The sequence below is a fragment of the Entelurus aequoreus genome, linkage group LG08, assembly GCF_033978785.1.
Source record: "Entelurus aequoreus isolate RoL-2023_Sb linkage group LG08, RoL_Eaeq_v1.1, whole genome shotgun sequence".
In the NCBI taxonomy this organism is placed as follows: Eukaryota; Metazoa; Chordata; class Actinopteri; order Syngnathiformes; family Syngnathidae; genus Entelurus; species Entelurus aequoreus.
Genome location: NC_084738.1, coordinates 15,863,428 through 15,885,822, shown reverse-complemented (window position 1 = coordinate 15,885,822; position 22,395 = coordinate 15,863,428). Strand labels below are relative to the sequence as shown.

General features: G+C 38.4%; 1 protein-coding gene across 2 annotated transcripts in view; it reads right to left on the bottom strand.

The window, feature by feature from the left end:
* The window catches only part of LOC133655469 (glycylpeptide N-tetradecanoyltransferase 2-like), a 31,113-nt gene extending 22,261 nt beyond the window's left edge, over positions 1 to 8,852 (bottom strand). For both annotated transcript variants that reach the window (XM_062055679.1, XM_062055678.1), the window contains exons 1-5: positions 8,767 to 8,852; positions 8,598 to 8,697; positions 8,361 to 8,505; positions 1,704 to 1,825; positions 1,470 to 1,561 (exon numbers count right to left, since the gene is read on the bottom strand). In XM_062055679.1, coding sequence (XP_061911663.1) covers positions 1,470 to 1,561; positions 1,704 to 1,825; positions 8,361 to 8,505; positions 8,598 to 8,697; positions 8,767 to 8,786 — 479 coding nt within the window. In that variant the 5' untranslated portion in view covers positions 8,787 to 8,852. The remainder of the gene's footprint in view (positions 1 to 1,469; positions 1,562 to 1,703; positions 1,826 to 8,360; positions 8,506 to 8,597; positions 8,698 to 8,766) is intronic.
* Between the last annotated feature and the right edge of the window lie 13,543 nt (positions 8,853 to 22,395).

Here is a 22,395-nt window from a genome sequence, read left to right as displayed (position 1 = left end):
AACACCTGATCAACACACACAATCACTCAGCCCAAAAGACCGTTCACCTAACCCAAGGTTCATAAAGCTTATATATTTTTAAAAAGTTACGTACGTGACGCGCACATACGGTCAAGCTATCAAATGTTTAGCAGCCAAGGCTGCATACTCACGGTACCTGATATTCAGCTGGGAATGACTACAACAGTAAATAAACACAAGACATATATATACTCTATTAGCCACAACACAACCAGGCTTATATTTAATATGCCACAAATTAATCCTGCATAAAAACACCTGCGTGTTTGTTACGCTAGCTCCTAGCTCCTCTGCTAGCTCCTAGCTCCATAGAACACGCCAATACAATTCAAACACCTGATCAACACACACAATCACTCAGCCCAAAAGACCGTTCACCTAACCCAAGGTTCATAAAGCTTATATATTTTAAAAAAGTTACGTACATACGCAAAAAAAAGTTGCGCACATACGGTCAAGCGATCAAATGTTTAGAAGCCAAAGCTGCATACTCACAGTAGCACGTCTGCGTCTTTGTCATCCAAATCAAAGTAATCCTGGTAAGAGTCTGTGTTGTCCCAGTTCTCTACAGGCGTCTGTGTATCGAAGTCAAAAGTCCTCCTGGTTAGAGTCTCTGTTATCCGAGTTCTTCCATCTTGACTGCATCTTTCGGGAATGTAAACAAAGAAGCGCCGGCTGTGTACTGTTGTTGCTGACTACGTTCGAAAAATACGTCCATTTCGCACCGACAACTTTCTTCTTTGCTTGCTCAGCTTCCTTCTCCATAATGCAATGAACATGATTGCAACAGATTCACGAACACAGATGTCCAGAATACTGTGGAATTATGAAATGAAAACAGAGCTTTTTCGTATTGGCTTCAATGTGGAAGGCATACCCGTGTTCGCCGGTCTACGTCACGCGCATACGTCATCCTCAGAGGCGTTTCGAACCGGAAGTTTAGCGGCAAATTTAAAATGTCACTTTATAAGTTAACCCGGCCGTATTGGCATGTGTTATAATGTTAAGATTTCATCATTGATATATAAACTATCAGACTGCGTGGTCGGTAGTAGTGGGTTTCAGTAGGCCTTTAACATAAAATATCAAATCACATCGCAAAGCATAGCATAGCATAGTATCATATTGCTTAGCATAGCATAGCATCATATTGCTTAGCATAGCATATTATCATATTGCTTAGCATAGCATAACATAGCATAGCATAGTATAGCATAACATACCCTTGCATCACGTGCCATAACTTCAACAATAAACTCAATCGAATGAGATTACATAACATAATTAGCCGTGGGACTCGATTACGATTTGTAATTAATGAGAGACTTTGTAAATAATGGAGAACCTTAACTCCTGGCAAGTGGAAGGCTGCCGCTGGATGAATGCATAGCTTTCTGCACATGTATTGTGCCACTGGAACGGGCGAGTAATAATTCAAGATGGCGTACCACTGCAGATAGTCCACGGAGAAGTCATATCTGATGGTGTTGTCGTCATCTTCTGTGAAGTTTTCATTGAGCAGCGTGCAAAGCTCTCGCAGCTGAAAAAGATCCACAAGCCATTTTTCCTCAACCCTGCAGTGGCTTTACTGGAACCAATGCTCACTTTTTCCAGGGGAAACTTCCAAACCCAAAATGCAAGTTACTTTGAATAAAGACTTTCTTCAACGGCATGCAGAGTACCTCCGTGGGGTTGCTCGGGTCCACAGTGTCCCAGGAGAACCCTTGAGGCAGAGAGTAAGGTTCCACTCGAACGCTCGCTTCAACTTCTGTTATTTGGCCCTGACTTGTGATGACTTCACCTGCTTTCACAATAGAACACAAAGAAGACTGTATACTGTCTGTAGTTATACAACACTCACAATATTTGTATGCCAATGCTGTAGTTTGCGTTGTTGTGTCATACTGAGATGCTTCTGTTACATTTTAACTCTTTCATGTGGCTAAATATGATAAACCAATATATTGGATATTATGCATCTGAGAAACCATAATCAAAGTACACACATCACTAACGGTGTTACAAAAAAAATCAATTAGAAATAATACATAATGTTGGATATAGACAACATACAAACCCTTTATTTATTAAATCACAATTATTTAAATTCAACGATTTGGTGCATTTGCAAACAGCTAAAATGATGTACAAAGCAAACTATAACCTGCTACCCAAGAATGTACAACAATTATCCTCAACAAAAGAGGAGAAATATAACTTTAGAGGAAAATATAATTGAAAACATTTGTATGCTCATACAATACTTAAAATCTTTACCATATCTGTATGTGGAATTAAATTATGGAATGGATTAACCAATGAAATCAAACAAAGCACCAATATGATTCACTTTAAGAGACTGTTCAAACTACAAGTGTTCACAAAGTACACAAAACAAGAATTATGATGAAAATCTTGAACCCTTTCTTTTTTTTTTTTATTGACACAAAGATTATTTATGTATTTAATATTTTTTTACTTACTATGGTATATTATTTATTTATTTGTTCACTGTTCTGTTACAGAGAACAAGGAAATAGGATAAAATTGCTACGGTACGAAAAGGGGTAGGATTAAATAAGCTCTGCTTCTTCCTACTCCTTTTCGGACGCGCTGTAATGAAACAACTGGAAATGTGTGATGCAGTACATTGTATCGTATGCATGTTCCAAATAAACTGAAACTGAACTGAAACCTTGAATTTCTCCTTCTTATTCAGCAAAATATATAAATAAATAGATAAATAAATAGCTTTGAATATATAACAATACAAAAATAATTATATATATATATATATATATATATATATATATATATATATATATATATATATATATATATATATATATACAGTATATATATATATATATATATATATATATATATATATATATATATATATATATATATATATATATATATATATATACAGTATATATACAGTATATATACAGTATATATATATATATATATATATATATATATATATATATATATATATATATATATATATATATATATATATATATATATATATATATATATATATATATATATATATACATATATATATATATATATATATATATATATATATATATATATATATATATATATATATATATATATATATATATATATATATATATATATATATATATATATATGTATATACCGTACAGGCCAAAAGTTTGGACAAACCTTCTCATTCAATGCGTTTTCTTTATTTTCATGACTATTTACATTGTAGATTGTCACTGAAGGCATCAAAACTATGAATGAACACATGTGGAGTTATGTACTTAACAAAAAAAGGTGAAATAATTGAAAACATGTTTTGTATTCTAGTTTCTTCAAATTGCTCTGATTGCTGCTTTGCACACTCTTGGCATTCTCTTGATGAGCTTCAAGAGGTAGTCACCTGAAATGGTTTTCACTTCACAGGTGTGCTTGAAGCTCATGGAGAGAATGCCAAGAGTGTGCAAAGCCGTAATCAGAGCAAAGGGTGGCTATTTTGAAGAAACTAGAATATAAAACATGTTTTCAGTTATTTCACCTTTTATTGTTAAGTACATAACTCCACGTGTGTTCATTCATAGTTTTGATGCCTTCAGTGACAATCTACAATGTCAATATTTACATTGTAGATTGTAAAATGAACACATGTGGAGTTATGTACTTAACAAAAAAAGGTGAAATAACTGAACATATGTTTTGTATACTACTGTCTTCAAAATAGCCACCCTTTGCTCTGATTACTGCTTTGCACACTCTTGGCATTCTCTTGATGAGCTTCAAGAGGTAGTCACCTGAAATGGTTTTCACTTCGCAGGTGTGCCTTATCGGGGTTGATTAGTGGAATTTATTGCTTTATCAATGGGGTTGGGACTGAAAAGGTGTGTCCAAACTTTTGGCCTGTACTGTATATACACATACAGTATATACATGATAATATAATACAAAGTGGGGTTGTACGGTATTTTGGTATTAGTATAGTACCGCGATACTAATAAATGGTACGATACCGCCTCTGAAACGTACCGGTCAATCCGATTTGGGTATCGGATTGATACCCTAATTTGTGGTATCATCCAGAACTAATGTAAAGTATCCAAAAAACAGAAGAATAAGTGATTATTACATTTTAACAGAAGTGTAGACAGAACATGTTAAAAGAGAAAGTAATCAGATAGTAACAGTAAATGAACAAGTAGATTAATAGTTCTACCACTTGTCCTTAATAATGTTGACAAAATAATAGAATGATAAATTACAATATGTTACTGCATATGGCGGAAGACTAATTAGGAGTCTTTGTTTAAAGTTAAAGTACCAATGATAGTCACACACACACTAGGTGTGGTGAAATTTGTCCTCTGCATTTGACCCATCCCCTTGTTCACCCCCCGGGAGGTGAGGGGAGCAGTAAGCAGCAGCGGTGGCCACGCCCAGGAATACTTTTTGGTGATTTAACCCCCAATTCCAACACTTGATGCTGAGTGCCAAGCAGGGAGGTAATGGCTCCCATTTTTATAGTCTTTGGTATGACTCTGCCGGGGTTTGAACTCACAGCCTACCGATCTCAGGGCGGACACTCTAACCACTAGGCCACTGAGTAGTTTGTTTACTTACTCCTAAAAGACAAGTTGTCTGGTATGTTCACTATTTTCTTTAAGGACTTAACTGCAATAAGAAACATATGTTTAATGTACCCTAAGATTTTTTGTTAAAATAAAGCCAATAATACAATTTTTTGTGGTCCCCTTTATTTAGAAAAGTACCGAAAAGTACCGATAAGTATCGAAATAATGTTGGTATAAAGTACCAATGATTGTCACCCACACACTAGGCGTAGCAAAATTTGTCCTCTGCATTTGACCCATCCCCTTGTCCACCCTCCGGGAGGTGAGGGGAGCAGTGAGCAGCAGCGGTGGCCACGCCCAGGAATACTTTTTGGTGATTTAACCCCCAATTCCAACACTTGATGCTGAGTGCCAAGCAGGGAGGCAATAGCTCCCAATTTTATAGTCTTTGGTATGACTCTGTCGGGGTTTGAACTCACAGCCTACCGATCTCAGGGCGGACACTCTAACCACTAGGCCACTGAGTAGTTTGTGTACTTACTACTAAAAGACAAGTTGTCTGGTATGTTCACTATTTTCTTTAAGGACTTAACTGCAATAAGAAACATATGTTTAATGTACCCTAAGATTTTTTGTTAAAATAAAGCCAGTAATGCAATTTTTTGTGGTCCTCTTTATTTAGAAAAGTACCGAAAAGTACCGATAAGTATCGAAATAATGTTGGTATAAAGTACCAATGATTGTCACACACACACCAGGCGTAGCGAAATTTGTCCTCTGCATTTGACCCATCCCCTTGTTCACCCCCCGGGAGGTGAGGGGAGCAGTGAGCAGCAGCGGTGGCCACGCCCAGGAATACTTTTTGGTGATTTAACCCCCAATTCCAACACTTGATGCTGAGTGCCAAGCAGGGAGGTAATGGCTCCCATTTTTATAGTCTTTGGTATGACTCTGCCGGGGTTTGAACTCACAGCCTACCGATCTCAGGGCGGACACTCTAACCACTAGGCCACTGAGTAGTTTGTTTACTTACTCCTAAAAGACAAGTTGTCTGGTATGTTCACTATTTTCTTTAAGGACTTAACTGCGATAAGAAACATATGTTTAATGTACCCTAAGATTTTTTGTTAAAATAAAGCCAATAATGCAATTTTTTGTGGTCCCCTTTATTTAGAAAAGTACCGAAAAGTACCGATAAGTATCGAAATAATGTTGGTATAAAGTACCAATGATTGTCACACACACACTAGGCGTAGCGAAATTTGTCCTCTGCATTTGACCCATCCCCTTGTTCACCCCCTGGGAGGTGAGGGGAGCAGTAAGCAGCAGTGGTGGCCACGCCCAGAAATACTTTTTGGGGATTTAACCCCCAATTCCAACACTTGATGCTGAGTGCCAAGCAGGGAGGTAATGGCTCCCATTTTTATAGTCTTTGGTATGACTCTGCCGGGGTTTGAACTCACAGCCTACCGATCTCAGGGCGGACACTCTAACCACTAGGCCACTGAGTAGTTTGTGTACTTACTACTAAAAGACAAGTTGTCTGGTATGTTCACTATTTTCTTTAAGGACTTAACTGCAATAAGAAACATATGTTTAATGTACCCTAAGATTATTTGCTAAAATAAAGCCAATAATGCAATTTTTTGTGGTCCCCTTTATTTAGAAAAGTACCGAAAAGTACCGATAAGTATCGAAATAATGTTGGCATAAAGTACCAATGATTGTCACACACACACTAGGCGTAGCGAAATTTGTCCTCTGCATTTGACCCATCCCCTTGTTCACCCCCTGGGAGGTGAGGGGAGCAGTGAGCAGCAGCGGTGGCCACGCCCAGGAATACTTTTTGGTGATTTAACCCCCAATTCCAACACTTGATGCTGAGTGCCAAGCAGGGAGGCAATGGCTCCCATTTTTATAGTCTTTGGTATGACTCTGTCGGGGTTTGAACTCACAGCCTACCGATCTCAGGGCGGACACTCTAACCACTAGGCCACTGAGTAGTTTGTGTACTTACTACTAAAAGACAAGTTGTCTGGTATGTTCACTATTTTCTTTAAGGACTTAACTGCAATAAGAAACATATGTTTAATGTACCCTAAGATTTTTTGTTAAAATAAAGCCAATAATGCAATTTTTTGTGGTCCCCTTTATTTAGAAAAGTACCGAAAAGTACCGATAAGTATCGAAATAATGTTGGTATAAAGTACCAATGATTGTCACACACACACTAGGCGTAGCGAAATTTGTCCTCTGCATTTGACCCATCCCCTTGTTCACCCCCCGGGAGGTGAGGGGAGCAGTGAGCAGCAGCGGTGGCCACGCCCAGGAATACTTTTTGGTGATTTAACTCCCAATTCCAACACTTGATGCTGAGTGCCAAGCAGGGAGGTAATGGCTCCCATTTTTATAGTCTTTGGTATGACTCTGCCGGGGTTTGAACTCACAGCCTACCGATCTCAGGGCGGACACTCTAACCACTAGGCCACTGAGTAGTTTGTGTACTTACTACTAAAAGACAAGTTGTCTGGTATGTTCACTATTTTATTTAAGGACTTACCGTATTATCTTAATTATTGTGACGAAATCTGGGGTAACAATGACAAAACAAACATTAAATCTATATACTTACTTCAAAAGAAAGCGATTAGAATTGTAAATTATGCAGATTATCATGACCATACCAATGCTCTGTTTATTAAATTAAAAACATTAAAACTGCACGATCTTGTTGACCTCAACACTGCTATTGTGACGTACAAAGCTCATAACCACATGCTGCCTGGGTGTCTACAGGAGAGGTTTAAACCCAGAGAGAATCCCTATGACCTCAGAGGTTCAGCTGTCTTCCAGAAAGCTAAGATAAGAACAAGCTTAAAAAGTAGATGTGTTTCTGTCAGGGGGGTTCAACTGTGGAACAGCTTGGATTATTCCTTAAAATGTTCCAGTTCTATTCACACATTTAAAAAACACTTTAAGACCAATGTGTTGAAAAAATATATCACTCTAGAATCAACACAGTAGTTAATACTATGATCAATGTTAATTCAAATACTAAATGTGGGTTATAAATAATAATGGAAGTACAATTGTTTGTATATAGTATATAAATTGGTACAAAGGTTTAACATGTCTACAAGGATATTTCACATGCCTTTAATGTGTATATAATTGAACTGTGTTTATGTTATGTATAATGTGTATTTATAATATGTTGTACAATGGACATTCAATAATTTTCGGAAGTTTATTTTGTACTTGACATTGTTTATAGGGTTAGGCGCAATAAGTGTTCAACTTCAGCCTAAACCCTTTCGGTCTGCAACATTTTCATTTTCAATTTAAGAATGTACAACTGTTTGTTTATTTTGTTGACGATTGACCGAAGAATAATAAACTTGAAACTTGAAAACTTGAGTATAAGTCGCACCGGAGTATAAGTCGCACCTGCCGAAAATGCATAATAAAGAAGGAAAAAAAACATATATAAGTCGCACTAGAGCCCGGTAAACTATGAAAAAAACTGCGACTTATAGTCCGAAAAATACGGTAACTGCAATAAGAAACATATGTTTAATGTACCGTAAGATTTTTTCTTAAAATAAAGCCAATAATGCAATTTTTTGTGGTCCCTTTTATTTAGAAAAGTACCGAAAAGTACCGAAAAGTATCAAAATAATGTTGGTATAAATAAATAAATGAATAAATATAGGTATCGGGACAACACTAGTACAAAGCAAGTTATTTTTCTCTTACCAAGTTTGGGGACTGGTTGCGTGTCCCAGAACTTGTAGGTGCGTCTCTTGGCCTGCTGCAGCGTCCTGGGCAGAGTTTGTCCCAAGGAGAAAAGGTGGAGGGCCCTTTGGATCTCCTGCTGCTTCTTTTCCGGAAGGGCGTCCAACTTTAGGGAGCATTTGTGCACGTTTAAACTCTTGCAGGACACAGCAAGGAAAACAACGCAACAACCGAGATCCAACACTCTTACTTCCTCACCATTTCAAACGCATCTCTGGGTCCCTCTTGTCTGCGTTTATCTTGCTTCTTTTTGCTTCGCCTCGCACCGCTGGCGTCGTCTTCTGCCGGCTTCTTATCACTGGGGGAAAGAAAAAGGACGTCTTCATTCATTCCTCACTTAAAAAGAAGACTATACAAGCGTACTCACGCTGACTTGGAATCAGTCATTCTGACAGCTCCTCCAAGTTAAGAGCCGGGGTGGTTTTTTTCTGACACGTTCAGGCCCTGTTTGTCTCTTATCTCAGCTAGCATGCGAGGGGAGGAGAAACCGCTTAAGTTGCCCATCCCAAGTTGAGCAGATAAGTGAGGACTAACCACTCACCTTCTCACCGTCTTCTCGGTGTGTCTGCTGCAGATTAAAGCAGCCCAAACCAACCTGGACGCCATAATTGGCGGTCTAATTGCCCAGAGTGTGATACCTGCTGCTCTGCAGTTGACTCTCTTCCCAGCACCATCCTTACTGCTCCTGTACGCACCCAAGGGACAAACCTCCTTGTGGAGTCGGCTGCTCCCGCGTGGTACTCGTTTAGGGAGGTTGCTACAGAATCCAGCTTGTGTATCCTACAGCCTTTGGTGTTTCTAACTGAAATGTACTTTGACATTTAAAAAGCCTCAGGCTGCAGTTATTTAGAATAGAATAGAATAGAATAGAATAGAGTTTTATTGTCATTATTACAGTGAACAGGTTCAAAGAACAACGAAATTGGAGCAGATCCCCTAAGGTGCATACAATATAATATAGTAATATAAATAGTAAAAAAGATAATAAAGAAGATTTATATCTATATATATGTATATATCCACATACATGTATATATCCATACATATGCATATATATACATATACATGTACATATACATATATACACATACATATATACACATACATACATATATATACACATACATATACACATTGATATACACATACATACATATATATACACAGATACATATACATATACATACATATATATACACATATACATATACATATACATATACACACACACACACACACACACACACACACACACACACACACACACACACACACACACACACACACACACATATATATATATATATATATATATATATATATATATATATATATATATATATATAACACACATAAAGTGACATTTTATTTCTACCTCTACTTTCTGTCTCATTTTCTTCAGGAATTAATGTGAAGTGAATGCACCTGAGCCAAAGAGGTCTTATTTTATATTAAAAAAGTGGTAACACTTTAGTATGGGGAAGACATGTTCACCATTAATTAGTTGCTTATTAACATGCAAATTAGTAACATATTGGCTATTCATTCTGCGATGAAGTGGCAACTTGTCCAGGGTGCACTTCGCCTTCCGCCCGAATACAGCTGAGATCCAGCACCCCCTGCAACCCCAAAAGGGACAAGCGGATGGATGGATGGCTCTTAATTAGTCATTATTAAGTACTTATTAATGCCTTATTCTGCACGGCCTTATTATACACCCAGTAAGCCATTAACTAAGAGTCTTCCCTCAATAACCTCAGAATTATTGCTTATTAGTAACCCTAACCCTAACCCTAACCCTAATATGTTCCCCTAGTGTCCAAATAACTCTAAATGAAGTCTTTGTTACTTTAATAAGCAACTAAATAATGGTGAATATGTTCCCTGTACTAAACTTTTCTTACCGAGTGGTACCTATTTTTGTGTATTTGGGATCCCCATGCATCCTGAAAATGTTCAGTTTCAGTTTCAGTTTATTTCGAACATGCATACGATACAATGTTATTAATCACATATTTCCAGTTGTTTTATTTATATACACGTCCGAAAAGGAGTAGGAAGAAGCTGAGCTTATTTAATCCTACCCCTTTTCATAGCATGGCAATTTGATCTAATCAAGCAGACTTTGCGAGAGCCAACAACGATTACTTTGGGAAACATTATGATCCAGAATTTTAAACGTTTGAGCCTAAACACGAAGAGGGTGAGCAACAAGTTTTAGAAGGCTGGAGCGAGGCGGGGGCAGGCGTGAGGTTGAGATCCAGGAAGGCAGCAGGAAGTCCAGAGGGGTTAAGGGGAGACGAGACACACAGCTTGAAACCAGGGGATGACAAAGGACAAGACACAATGAGCACAACGGAGGGGAAACACGAGGAGCAAGGAAGCACATATGCAAGGAAGCTAGCGACGTGTAAGGCTTACTGTACATGTACAAGTAGCTACGTTCTGGCCCTGGAACGCAGGACCCGCTGGCTTATGAAGGCAGGAGTCTCATCAACGTCAGGTTTGTTGATTGCAGAACTTGCAGCTGGAGCGGAACTCCCGTAGGCGTGTCCCGAGGTGCGCTCAGCGCAGCACACAACAGAGTGAGAGGCGGTAGGTGCTTGAACCGTAACGGCACGAGCGTGCCCAGCGGTGCGCTCAACAAAGCGCGTAGAGGATTGCGCGGTGGCCTGCGCTCGCGCCATAACAATAATAACACAAACATTAACAATTACTAATATTTCCACTCTCTCTGAGATGTCGACCGACGGGATTCTCACATAAATCCGTTTAGATGAAGATTCAATCACAATCATCATGAAGAGTTAAAAAAAAATTGCAACAATCGTCCTTTTGTGTCTTTTTCGCCACCTCGAGGATGTGAAAGTCGACCAGCCTGTCGGTCCATGGCCACATTTGTTTACTGCTAGGTAAGAGATGCATGAATTATAATCTAGAATTTACTTTTAGCAAGTTTGAGACGAAGCAAAAGCAGCCGCCGGCTTATAGTGTGTCAACAATAGCTGTGTAAGCTACCATTAGTTCACTGCTATCAATGCGCCGCTGAAATTGTCTGTCTGCATTGGCACTTATAATAACAATATCACTCATATTTGGTTTATTTTTCAGGTCACGACATGTAAATGGAATATTATTGGCGGTGTCTGGATGTTTTTAGAGAGAGTATATTGAGCGCAACAGAGGATCCTCAATTGTTAGCCATTTATTTACGATTTCAAATCAGAATCAGAATCAGAATCAGAAATATTTTATTAATACCTGAGGGGAAATTAAGATTTTCAGCATATGCAAATGCAAATGCATTAAAAAAAAGCCAAGTATATATGTTCTTGACTTACATAAGGATTGTGAAAGATAAAAACAGCACATCTCTTCCAAATGTTTGCGTATTTCCAGTAAGACTGATCTAATAACATGGTCAGAGTGCAGAAGCGTTACTCTAGTGATGTAGAATCTAGGGAAATTACCAAAGGTAATTTCGGAGCGGAATATTCGAAGTGGCTGACTGAATTTGTGGCATTTTGTGACATTTTAGACGGTATTTTCACATACTTTGCCCATACCCAAATTATTTTCACATACTTTGGGTATGGTTTAATGGATACAATGAAACATCAATAAGCATATAAAGTCAATTTGTTTTTCCACTCTGCTGGCACTTAAAAACAACCCTGAAAAACTGATATAAATTAATTAATACGCAACATAGAGAGCACAATCCTTTTAGTGTCTGCTTCAAAATAAAATGCTCAATGAAAAAAAGCAAAACAGACTGTTTACTGTCCATCTTTAAAGAAAATTTAAAACTGAAAAATAAATAAATGAATAAATAAGCAACATAGAGAGCACAATTAATTTAGTGTGTCTGTCTTCAAAAAAGAAAAAAAAGAAAAAAGAAAATATAAATAGAGTGCAATGCATTTGGCGTATCAGTCCTCAAAAGAAAATGCTTAATAAAAAATTAAAAAAAGCAAAATGGAGAGCGCAATCCATTCAGCGTGTCTGTCTTTATTAAAATGTGTAAAAAAAATGACAAAAAAAATCTAAAAAGAGTGCAACCCATTAAGTGTCTCCTGGTTAAAAAAAAAAGGAAAAAAAGAAATAAATAAGCAAATAGAGAGCACAATCCATTTAGTATGTCCATCTTCAAAAATTAAAAATTAAAAATAAAATATAGAGAGTGCAATACATTTGGCATATCAGTCCTCAAAAGAAAATGCTTAATAATAATTTACAAAAATCGCAAAATGGAGAGTGTCTGTCTTCATTAAAATAAAGAAAGAAAGAAAGAAAGAAAGAAAAAAAAAGAGTGCAATTCATTTAGTGTGTCCTGGTTAAAAAAAGGAAAAACTGACAAAATAAACAAATAAGCAAAATAGAAAGCACAATCCATTTAGTATGTCCGTCTTCAACAAAATAAAAAATAATTTGAGAAAATAAATAAATAAGCAAAATAAAGAGTGCAGTCAATTTATCATTTCTGTCTTCAAAAATAATTTAAGACATTTAAAAAAAGTAAAAACCAGAGCACTGTTGATCTAGCATGTCTTTCTTAAAAAAAGAAGAAGAAAGAAATAAACTAATAAGCAAAGTAGAGAGCGCACTATATTTAGTGTGTCAGTCTTCATGTATAAGCAGAATGTATGCTGATTATTGCAACGCCCACAATACTGGGAAGTGGAGATGCAAATATATTAATTTAGCTCTTTCAATGTGATTTATCAAAACTGAAACAGTACTGCGACAAATGTTTTTGCGTCTATATTCAGCACGTTAGAAATGTGCGTGCAAACTGGCAACGTATCACACAAATGGCTATGAAAAAGGAGGCGATCGCGCTGCAAAGACAGACATTTGACAGAGAATCCTGAGTTGAGTTTATTTCAAACATGCATGTAAAAAAACACTAGATTGTTGAAGTGTCCACTGGATCAAATCTCACCTTCACATTTACACAATTTAACATGTCTGAAAAGGGTGTAGGAAGAAGCGAACGCCTGTTAATCCAATCACATTAGTCACAAATAAATGTATTCACTTCCTGTGTAACTACGTACACAACTCCTATGAGCTAAGACGTCGGGCCTTTGTGCGAGACTCTAGAACAGGGGTCCCTCAACTACGGCCGGCGGGTCGGATCCGGCCCGCCAGCGTCCAGAATCCTGCCCGCAAGAAGTCCTAAGTTAAAAATAAAAAATTAAAATTATTTTTTTAAATCTGTCCTTTCTAATCCATTTTCTACCGCTTGTTACTCTCGGTGTCTCCTAGCCGCTCAGGCAGATCATACTGTCTAAAAATGCATTTTCCCAATGATAACGTGACATCATCGCGCTCTGAATATATATATATATATATATATATATATATATATATATATATATATATATATATATATATATCTATATATATCTATATATATATATATATATATATATATATATATATATAGATATATATATATATATATATATATATATATATATATATATATATATATATATATATATATATATATATATATATATATATGTATATATATATATATATCTATATATATATATATATATATATACATATATATATATATATATATATATATATATATAGAGATATATATATATATATATATATATATATATATATATATATATATATATATATATATATATATATATATATATATATATATATATATATATATATCAAAAGTTGACATACACTTGTAAAGAACATAATGTCATGGCTGTCTTGAGTTTCCAATAATTTCTACAACTCTTATTCTTTTGTGATAGAGTGATAGGAGAACATACTTGTTTGTCACAAAAAAACATTCATGAAGTTTGGTTCTTTTATGAATTTATTATGGGTCTACTGAAAATGTGACCAAAGCTGCTGGGTCAAAAGTATACATACAGCAATGTTAATATTTGGTTACATGTCCCCTGGCAAGTTTCACTGCAATAAGGCGCTTTTGGTAGCCATCCACAAGCTTCTGGCAAGCTTCTGGTTGAGTTTTTGACCACTCCTCTTGACAAAAGTGGTACAGTTCAGCTAAATGTGTTGTTTTTTTTGACATGGACTTGTTTCTTCAGCATTGTCCACACGCTTAAATCAGGACTTTGGGAAGGCCATTCTAAAACTTTAATTCTAGCCTGATTTAGCCATTCCTTTACCACTTTTGACGTGTGTTTGGGGTCATTGTCCTTTTGGAACACACAACTGCGCCCAAGACCCAAGATGATTTTAGGTTGTCCTGAAGAATTTGGAAGTAATCCTCCTTTTTCATTGTCCCATTTAAAGCACCAGTTCTATTGGCAGCAAAACAGGCCCAAAACATAATACTACCACCACCATGCTTGACGGTAGGCATGGTGTTCCTGGGATTAAAGGCCTCGCCTTTTCTTCTCCAAACATATTGCTGGGTATTGTGGCCAAACAGCTCAATTTTTGTTTCATCTGACATCACATGGACAAAGATAAGACCTTCTGGAGGAAAGTTCTGTGGTTATTGAGTTATACCAAAGACTATAAAAAATGGGACCCATTTATTCCCTGCTTGGCACTCAGCATCAAGGGTTGGAATTGGGCGTTAAATCACCAAAATGATTCCCGAGCGCGGACACCGCTGCTGCTCACTGCTCCCCTCACCTCCCAGGGGGTGGAACAAGGGGATGGGTCAAATGCAGAGAGTAATTTCACCACACCTAGTGTGTGTGTGAGTGACTATCAGTGGTACTTTAACTTTAACTTTAACTTTAACGGATAAACCACAGTAACCAATGCGGCCCCCGAGTCAAAACGTTTTATGGACCCCTGCTCTAGAATGAGGCAGAAAATGCACCGCCACCTCTGCTAACTAACACAATCCAACCCCCCCAAACCTCCGGATGTACACGTCCAACTGCCAAAGTCATAGCAAGGAGCCGTAAAAACCCTTTAAAGGAGCATATAAAATGAATAAGTTTGTAAAAAAGCACTCCAATATATTAGACATTCGGAACTGTTGGTGTTTTGTCAGTTTTATGACAATTAGCCAAACGTGCGTCAGCGTCTTACTGCCTGTGTAATTACAACGCCTGTCTTTTCCTGGGCCCTAATCAACAGTTTACAGTGCGAGGCCTGTAAACAACATAGACAATGTGCACCTCTGCGTCCTGATTGGAGAATCCTCCCTAAATCACTCGGGGCACTGACGTCCTGACTGATGCTATTTGGCCATCTTAGTGGGGCCTTGATGAGCCAGCCAGACTGGAGACATTTGCATTCACCTTGAGCTCTGCCCTAAATACTGCTGGCGTTCTGTCCTTTGCAGGACTTTTGTTGTGTGGGACGTGTCGCCGTCGCTAATAAAGCTGCTGGGATGTGATTATTAGCAGCACCGTCTCGCATTTATGGCATGCAGCTTGCAGGATGATGGATTCCTCAGACCTGAATTCAAACACAAGGTCATATAGCAAACCTTATCATGAAACTGTACCATGCATTTTTTAATATTGTTTTATAGTCTCAAAGGTGCCACAATAGGCAAGGAAGGGCAAGTTTATTTGTAGAGCACAAGTCATACACGAGGCAATTCAAAGTGATTTACAGGAATTTACAATAATCCGAAAAACAATCATAATTCAGATAAAAATCAATCCAATACTGACGGTATGTGGAAAGGGATTGTGATCAGCGCGCTTGCAAGAGTAAAGGTCACCGCCTCTGTCCATGGTGCTGAAAGCAGAGCGCCATCAGACGGGGGCGTGGCATGGGCTGACGGCGAGACACAGCTGGCAGATGATTAGATTGCACAGGTGGTACGTGTTAAGATCATCTGTTGTCTTTAACAGTGAGCGGCCGGGTACAGGAGGAGGAGGAAGTTTGGAGAGGGACTGGAAAGTCCTGAAAGAAAGTATATTATTTGATGGTTGTGTTGAAAAACATCAACCCTGTACGCTTGGATACTTTGACGTACATATCTGTGGAACCGCAAGACAGCGACTTCTACAGTGTATAAATACATTCAATTGATATGTATGCACAATTAAATAGGTGTTTTCAGCCTGGATTTGAACATTGCCAACGTTGAGGCATGTCTCAAATCTATTCCAGATTTTAGGAGCATAAAACTGTAATGCAGTTTCACAATGTTTGGTCCTGACTCTGAGCACCCGCAGGAGACCAATCCCTGAGGTTCTAAGAGCCCGAGATGGTTCATGTGTCTCCAGAGGTGGGTAGTAACGCGCTACATTCACTCCGTTACATCTACTTGAGTAACTTTTGGGATAAATTGTACTTCTAAGAGTAGTTTTAATGCAACATACTTTTACTTTTGCTTGAGTAAATTTATAGAGAAGAAACGCTACTTTTACTCCGCTCCGTTTATCTACATTCAGCTCGCTACTCGCTACTGATTTTTATCGATCTGTTAATGCACGCTTTGTTTGTTTTGGTTTGTCAGACAGACCTTCAAAGTAGGATCTGTCGCATGCCTGCGTTTCACCAATCAAATGCAGTCACTGGTGACGTTTAACTCCGTTTCACCAATCAAACAGAGCCAGGCGGTCACATGAAGTGAAGTGAATTACATTTATATAGCGCTTTTTCTCAAGTGACTCAAAGCGCTTTACATTGTGAAACCCAATATCTAAGTTACATTTAAACCAGTGTGGGTGGCACTGGGAGCAGGTGGGTAAAGTGTCTTGCCCAAGGACACAACGGCAGTGACTAGGATGGCGGAAGCGGGGATCGAACCTGCAACCCTCAAGTTGCTGGCACGGCCGCTCTACCAACTGAGCTATACCGTCACATGACTGCCTGGTCAAAACAACAAGCTTAAGCTTACATGAACTCAACGTCAAATTTGAGGAAGCACATCGCGGTAAGTAACGTTAGCAGATATTTTGGCTGTCACCGTAGGCTGATGTTAGCTTCCCTGCTATGAATCACTGTCAAATGTACATCGTGTGGGGACATTTATTAACGCACTGCAGCCTCTTAGACACGCACAGTCGCACACACACTCACGCATGCATACAAACACCAATCAGAAGTGCACAGTGTGTTTTCAGGTGCAGACCACACCTATCAGTTTATGGTTTGCGTAAAGGCTAACTTGTTATTTTCCTTTGTAATCTCTGCCTACTGAGCCTATGGTGCTGTTAAGTTATTGTGGCTCAATTTGCGTTAATTTTGTTTATGTTAATGAATTATTATTTAATATATATCATTGTTTTAGTTGCTTAAGAGATATTTCTGGCTCTGAATTTGCTCATTGCTATTTTTATGTTTTTGTGCATTATTTGTTGCCGTCATCATTAAACGAACAGGTTACTCATCAGTTACTCAGTACTTGAGTAGTTTTTTCAAAACATACTTTTTCCTTTTACTCAAGTAAATCTTTGGGTGACTACTCCTTACTTTTACTTGAGTGATACATCTCTAAAGTAACAGTACTCTTACTTGAGTACAATTTCTGGCTACTCTACCCACCTCTGTGTGTCTCTAATATGTCAGATAAGTACTTTGGCACAAGACCACGAAAAGACTTGTACACAAGCAGAGCTGTTTTAAAGTCTATTCTCTGAGCAATGGGAAGCCAGTGCAGTGACCTAAGCACTGGACTAATGTGGTCATATTTCCTGGTTCTAGTTTAGTGTTGTCAATCAACCTATCCCCAGGTGCATGTCTTTGGAGGTGGGAGGAAGCCGGAGTACCCGGAGGGAACCCACACAGTCACGGGGAGAACATGCAAACTCCACACAGAAAGATCCCGAGCCCGGGATTGAACCCAGGACCTTCGTATTGTGAGGAAGACGCACTAACCCCCGGTCCACCGTGCTGCCCACCTCGACAGTATGGCAGTTTTAGGGTTTCTTTCAACCAATCCCTGCTAATTATTTGTGGCCTTGCAACTTTGCCCGATGCTTGCGACTCACCAACACATTTTGGTCAATTGGCGTCATTTTGTCTAATCAAAATTGTCTTTGATCCGGCCTCAAAACGTGCACACCTGAAGTTTGGGTTTTGAGCTTTAGGGACCCACAGCGTTCAGATGACCTACATTTCATGAACAAGTTAAATGGTCTTAATGTATGCAGTGCAGTCATGTTCCAAAATATCAATTAGTTTTTAAATAATGTGTACATGGAATTAGGGCTGGGCGATACGGCCTTTTATTAATATCTCGATATTTTTAGGCCATGTCACGATACACGGTATATATCTCGATATTTTGCCTTAGCCTTGAATGAACACTTGATGCATATAATCACAGAAGTATGATGATTCTATGTGTCTACATTAAAACATTCTTGTTCATACTGCATTAATATATGCTCATTTTAAACTTTCATGCTGAGAGGGAAATCACAACTAAGTCAATTTAGCAAAAGTGTATTTATTAAACAGTTATTAAGCAGTGGCACAAACATTCATGTCATTTCAAAACAGAAAGTGCAAGATTGTCAGAGACATTTTTAAAACAAGCTATGAGTGCACTTTTGTGCATGATGTCACTAAGATGACATATCAAAACAACACTTAATTAAAGTGCACTTTTTGGAAAGAACACCACTACAATATTTTAAAACAAATAAAGTGCACTTTTGTGCATGATGTCACACAAGATATATCAAAAATTGTAAAATAAAAATCAGCTGCATAATAGGAAATCAAATTGTGTACGTCCTTCGCTGTGTGGTAGTTATCTCCTTCTGTTGACTATTTTTTTCATACAGTGTTGATGTGGAAATGGAAGACGCCTGGCTCAATTGGGTCAGTGCTGGTTGCTTCGGCATTTTGTGGGTGTGGCACCGGCCGAGATGTTGACATGCGGAGTTTCAAGCACTCTTCATTCTCTAGTGGGTGACTTTTCAAATGATGCTACAAATTAGTAGTGCTGCTAGTTTTTGTAGCAATGATTTTGCCGCATACTTGACATATTACGGTTGTCTGTTCAACATCTTCCCGCTTGAAGCCAAACCACCGCCAGACGATGGACCGCCTGCTGTTTTTATTGGGAATTCATTCTTCCTCAATTTGTTACCAGATTCGCACCTTCTCTCTCTCGTATTACCACTCGCACGGCTCCGCTTGCACCCCCTGCCACAGCTAACCTTACCCATTCCGCTACCTCTCTGCTCCGCGAGGGCGTATGACGTTGCACGCGTGACAGTATGTGACGTATGTAAGAAGGTGCGCTTGTTTTATGTCTCTGTGCGAAGGAGAGACAAGAAACAGTGAGAAAAGCCTGTAGTGTAATGCCCGCAGCTAAAAGCAACTGCGTGAGAACGTATACCCGAATACTCACGAAATAGTCATTTTCTACATGGCACAGAGACAAACCCGCGATACATCGAGTATATTCTATATATCGCCCAGCCCTACTTGGAATGCCACCTTTCCATTGCCAGACTCGATATGTCGTCCATTATTGGTGGGACGTCATCTATAGACTGCATGTGAAACTATCGTTTTCATCACCTAATTGCATGTTTTGTCTCCCTGGTCCAGAATTACTTCCAAACTGATATGGTTAACATTATAAGCAAAAAATAAATATTAAATAAATTGCTATTTTAGACTTCCCTGCTCTTCCATCCGCTCACCCATGTCCTGCTTTTCCTTGGTTGTGGTTTTCTTGTGTTTGGGGTTCTATTTATGTTTCTGCGCTTCCTTCACTGGACATCAACGTGTCACAGGCCTGCAATGCTTCGGAAGAAAGGTCCCCCTAGTCCTCCTCGTCCTCCAAGGAATACCGTTTGTGCGTCTGTCTTCATCTCTCCATAAATCCTCCTTTCCTCTTCCTACGCCAGAGACACTTCAGGCAGGTCCATTCTGTCGCGTTCTAGTCGCATTGTTGCGATGGATCGTTTTCCCAGGATGCAAAAAGCCGGGAAGCGGCAGAAGCAGCGTGCTGTAAGAGTCTTTTCATTCTAAACAACAAGGCAAAAATCACAAAAAGGGACGTGCCGCTCTGAGGCGCGAGGGAAGCCCAAGACAACAGTTAAATTAAGGCAAAAATACAAAAAGACTAGAACATAAACAATGGCGTGAGGCTAACAAGGAAGGCACAGGACGAACGATGGACCTGGGACTCTCGCATTTAGAGCTCTGTGATTAGTGATCAGGTGCAGGAGCAGTTGCGCCTCCTGAACACCAATCAGAGGCAGGTGAAAATAATCAGCACTCCAAGTTAGCCAAAGGAAAACAGTGAATGGAGTGCAGAAACAGAAATAGAACCTAAAACACAAGAAAAGCACAACAAAGGCAAAACAGGACATGCTATGTAGTGACAGTCCATAGATACCATCAATGTTGGGTAAGCTACTTGAAAAAAGCACTGTATTTTCGGGACCATAGAGCGCACCGGATTATAAGGCGCATTGCCGATGAGCGGGTCTAGTCAGGTCTTTTTTAATTAAAGGAGTCATATTATTTTTATTTTTTTCTCAATGTAAAACACATTTTCCAGACCATAGGGCGCACCGCCGATGAATCGCCAATTTCCGATCTTTTTTCATATATAAGCCGCATCGGATTATAGGGTGCATTAAAGGAGTCATATTATTTTTTTTTTTTTCTCAATGTAAAACACTTCCTTGTGGTCTACATCAGTGGTCCCCAACCACCGGGCCGCGGCCCGGTACCGGTCCGTGGATCGATTGTTACCGGGCCGCACAAGAAATACATTAAAAAAAATAATTAAAAAAAATGTTTTATTAAATCAACATTAAGAACACAAGATACACTTACAATTAGTGCACAACCCAAAAAATCTCCCTCCCCCATTTACACTCATTCACACTCATTTGCACAAAATGGTTGTTTCTTTCTGTTATTAATATTTCTGGTTCCTACATTATATATCAATATAGATCAATACAGTCTGCAGGGATGCAGTCCGTAAGCACACATGATTGCATTTCTTTATGACAAAAAATAAAAAATAAAAAAATTTAACAAAAAAAATACCATACACAATTTTTTGTATTTTTTATTAAATCAACATAAAAAACACAATATATACATTATATATCAATATAGATCAATACAGTCTGCAGGGATTCAGTCCGTAAGCACACATGATTGCATTTCTTTATGACAAAAAATAAAAAATAAAAAAATTTAACAAAAAAAATACCATACACAATTTTTTGTATTTTTTATTAAATCAACATAAAAAACACAATATATACATTATATATCAATATAGATCAATACAGTCTGCAGGGATTCAGTCCGTAAGCACACATGATTGTATTTCAAAATGACAAAAAAAAAAAAAAAAAAAAAAAGCACCCCCCCGGTCCGTGGGACACATTTTCAAGCTAAAAAAAGGTTGGGGACCACTGGTCTACATAACATGTAATGGTGGTTCTTTGGTCAAAATGTTGCATAGATTATGTTTTACAGATCATCTTCAAGCCGCTTTCTGACCGTCTCTTCAGCATGCACCGTTTTGTGGGCGGTCTTATTTATGTGGCTCACCTTCGGAAGCGTCTTCTCCCCGTCATCTTTGTTGTAGCGGTGTAGCGTGCAAGGACGGGAGTGGAAGGAGTGTACAAAAGATGGAGCTAACTGTTTCAATGACATTCAGACTTTACTTCAATCTATAACAGAGCAGCATCTCCTCATCCGGAAATATCATCACCGGAAATGTGTCCCGTGAAAAACCGTCCGACCGGAACTCTCTAATAACTAAAGTTCCTTGGGTGAATAATGTAAACTCACTACACCGGTATGTTTTAGCGCTTTCATGGCGAGTTTACTGACAGATGTAAGTAAGAACTTTACACTACTTTATATTAGAAATGGCAACAGCGGAGGATGAATGTCCCATAACAAGAAGATAGAGAAAAAGAAGATTATCGCCAAGGTGTCGTCACGGACTACAAAGGCGGGCGCGTGCCAGATTTCAGGACTTATGCAGATCCCAAATACAGATCAGCAGGTACCAGAAGGTAAGAAAAGTTGATTTTGCATAATATTGCGGAACAAAACGGTAGAT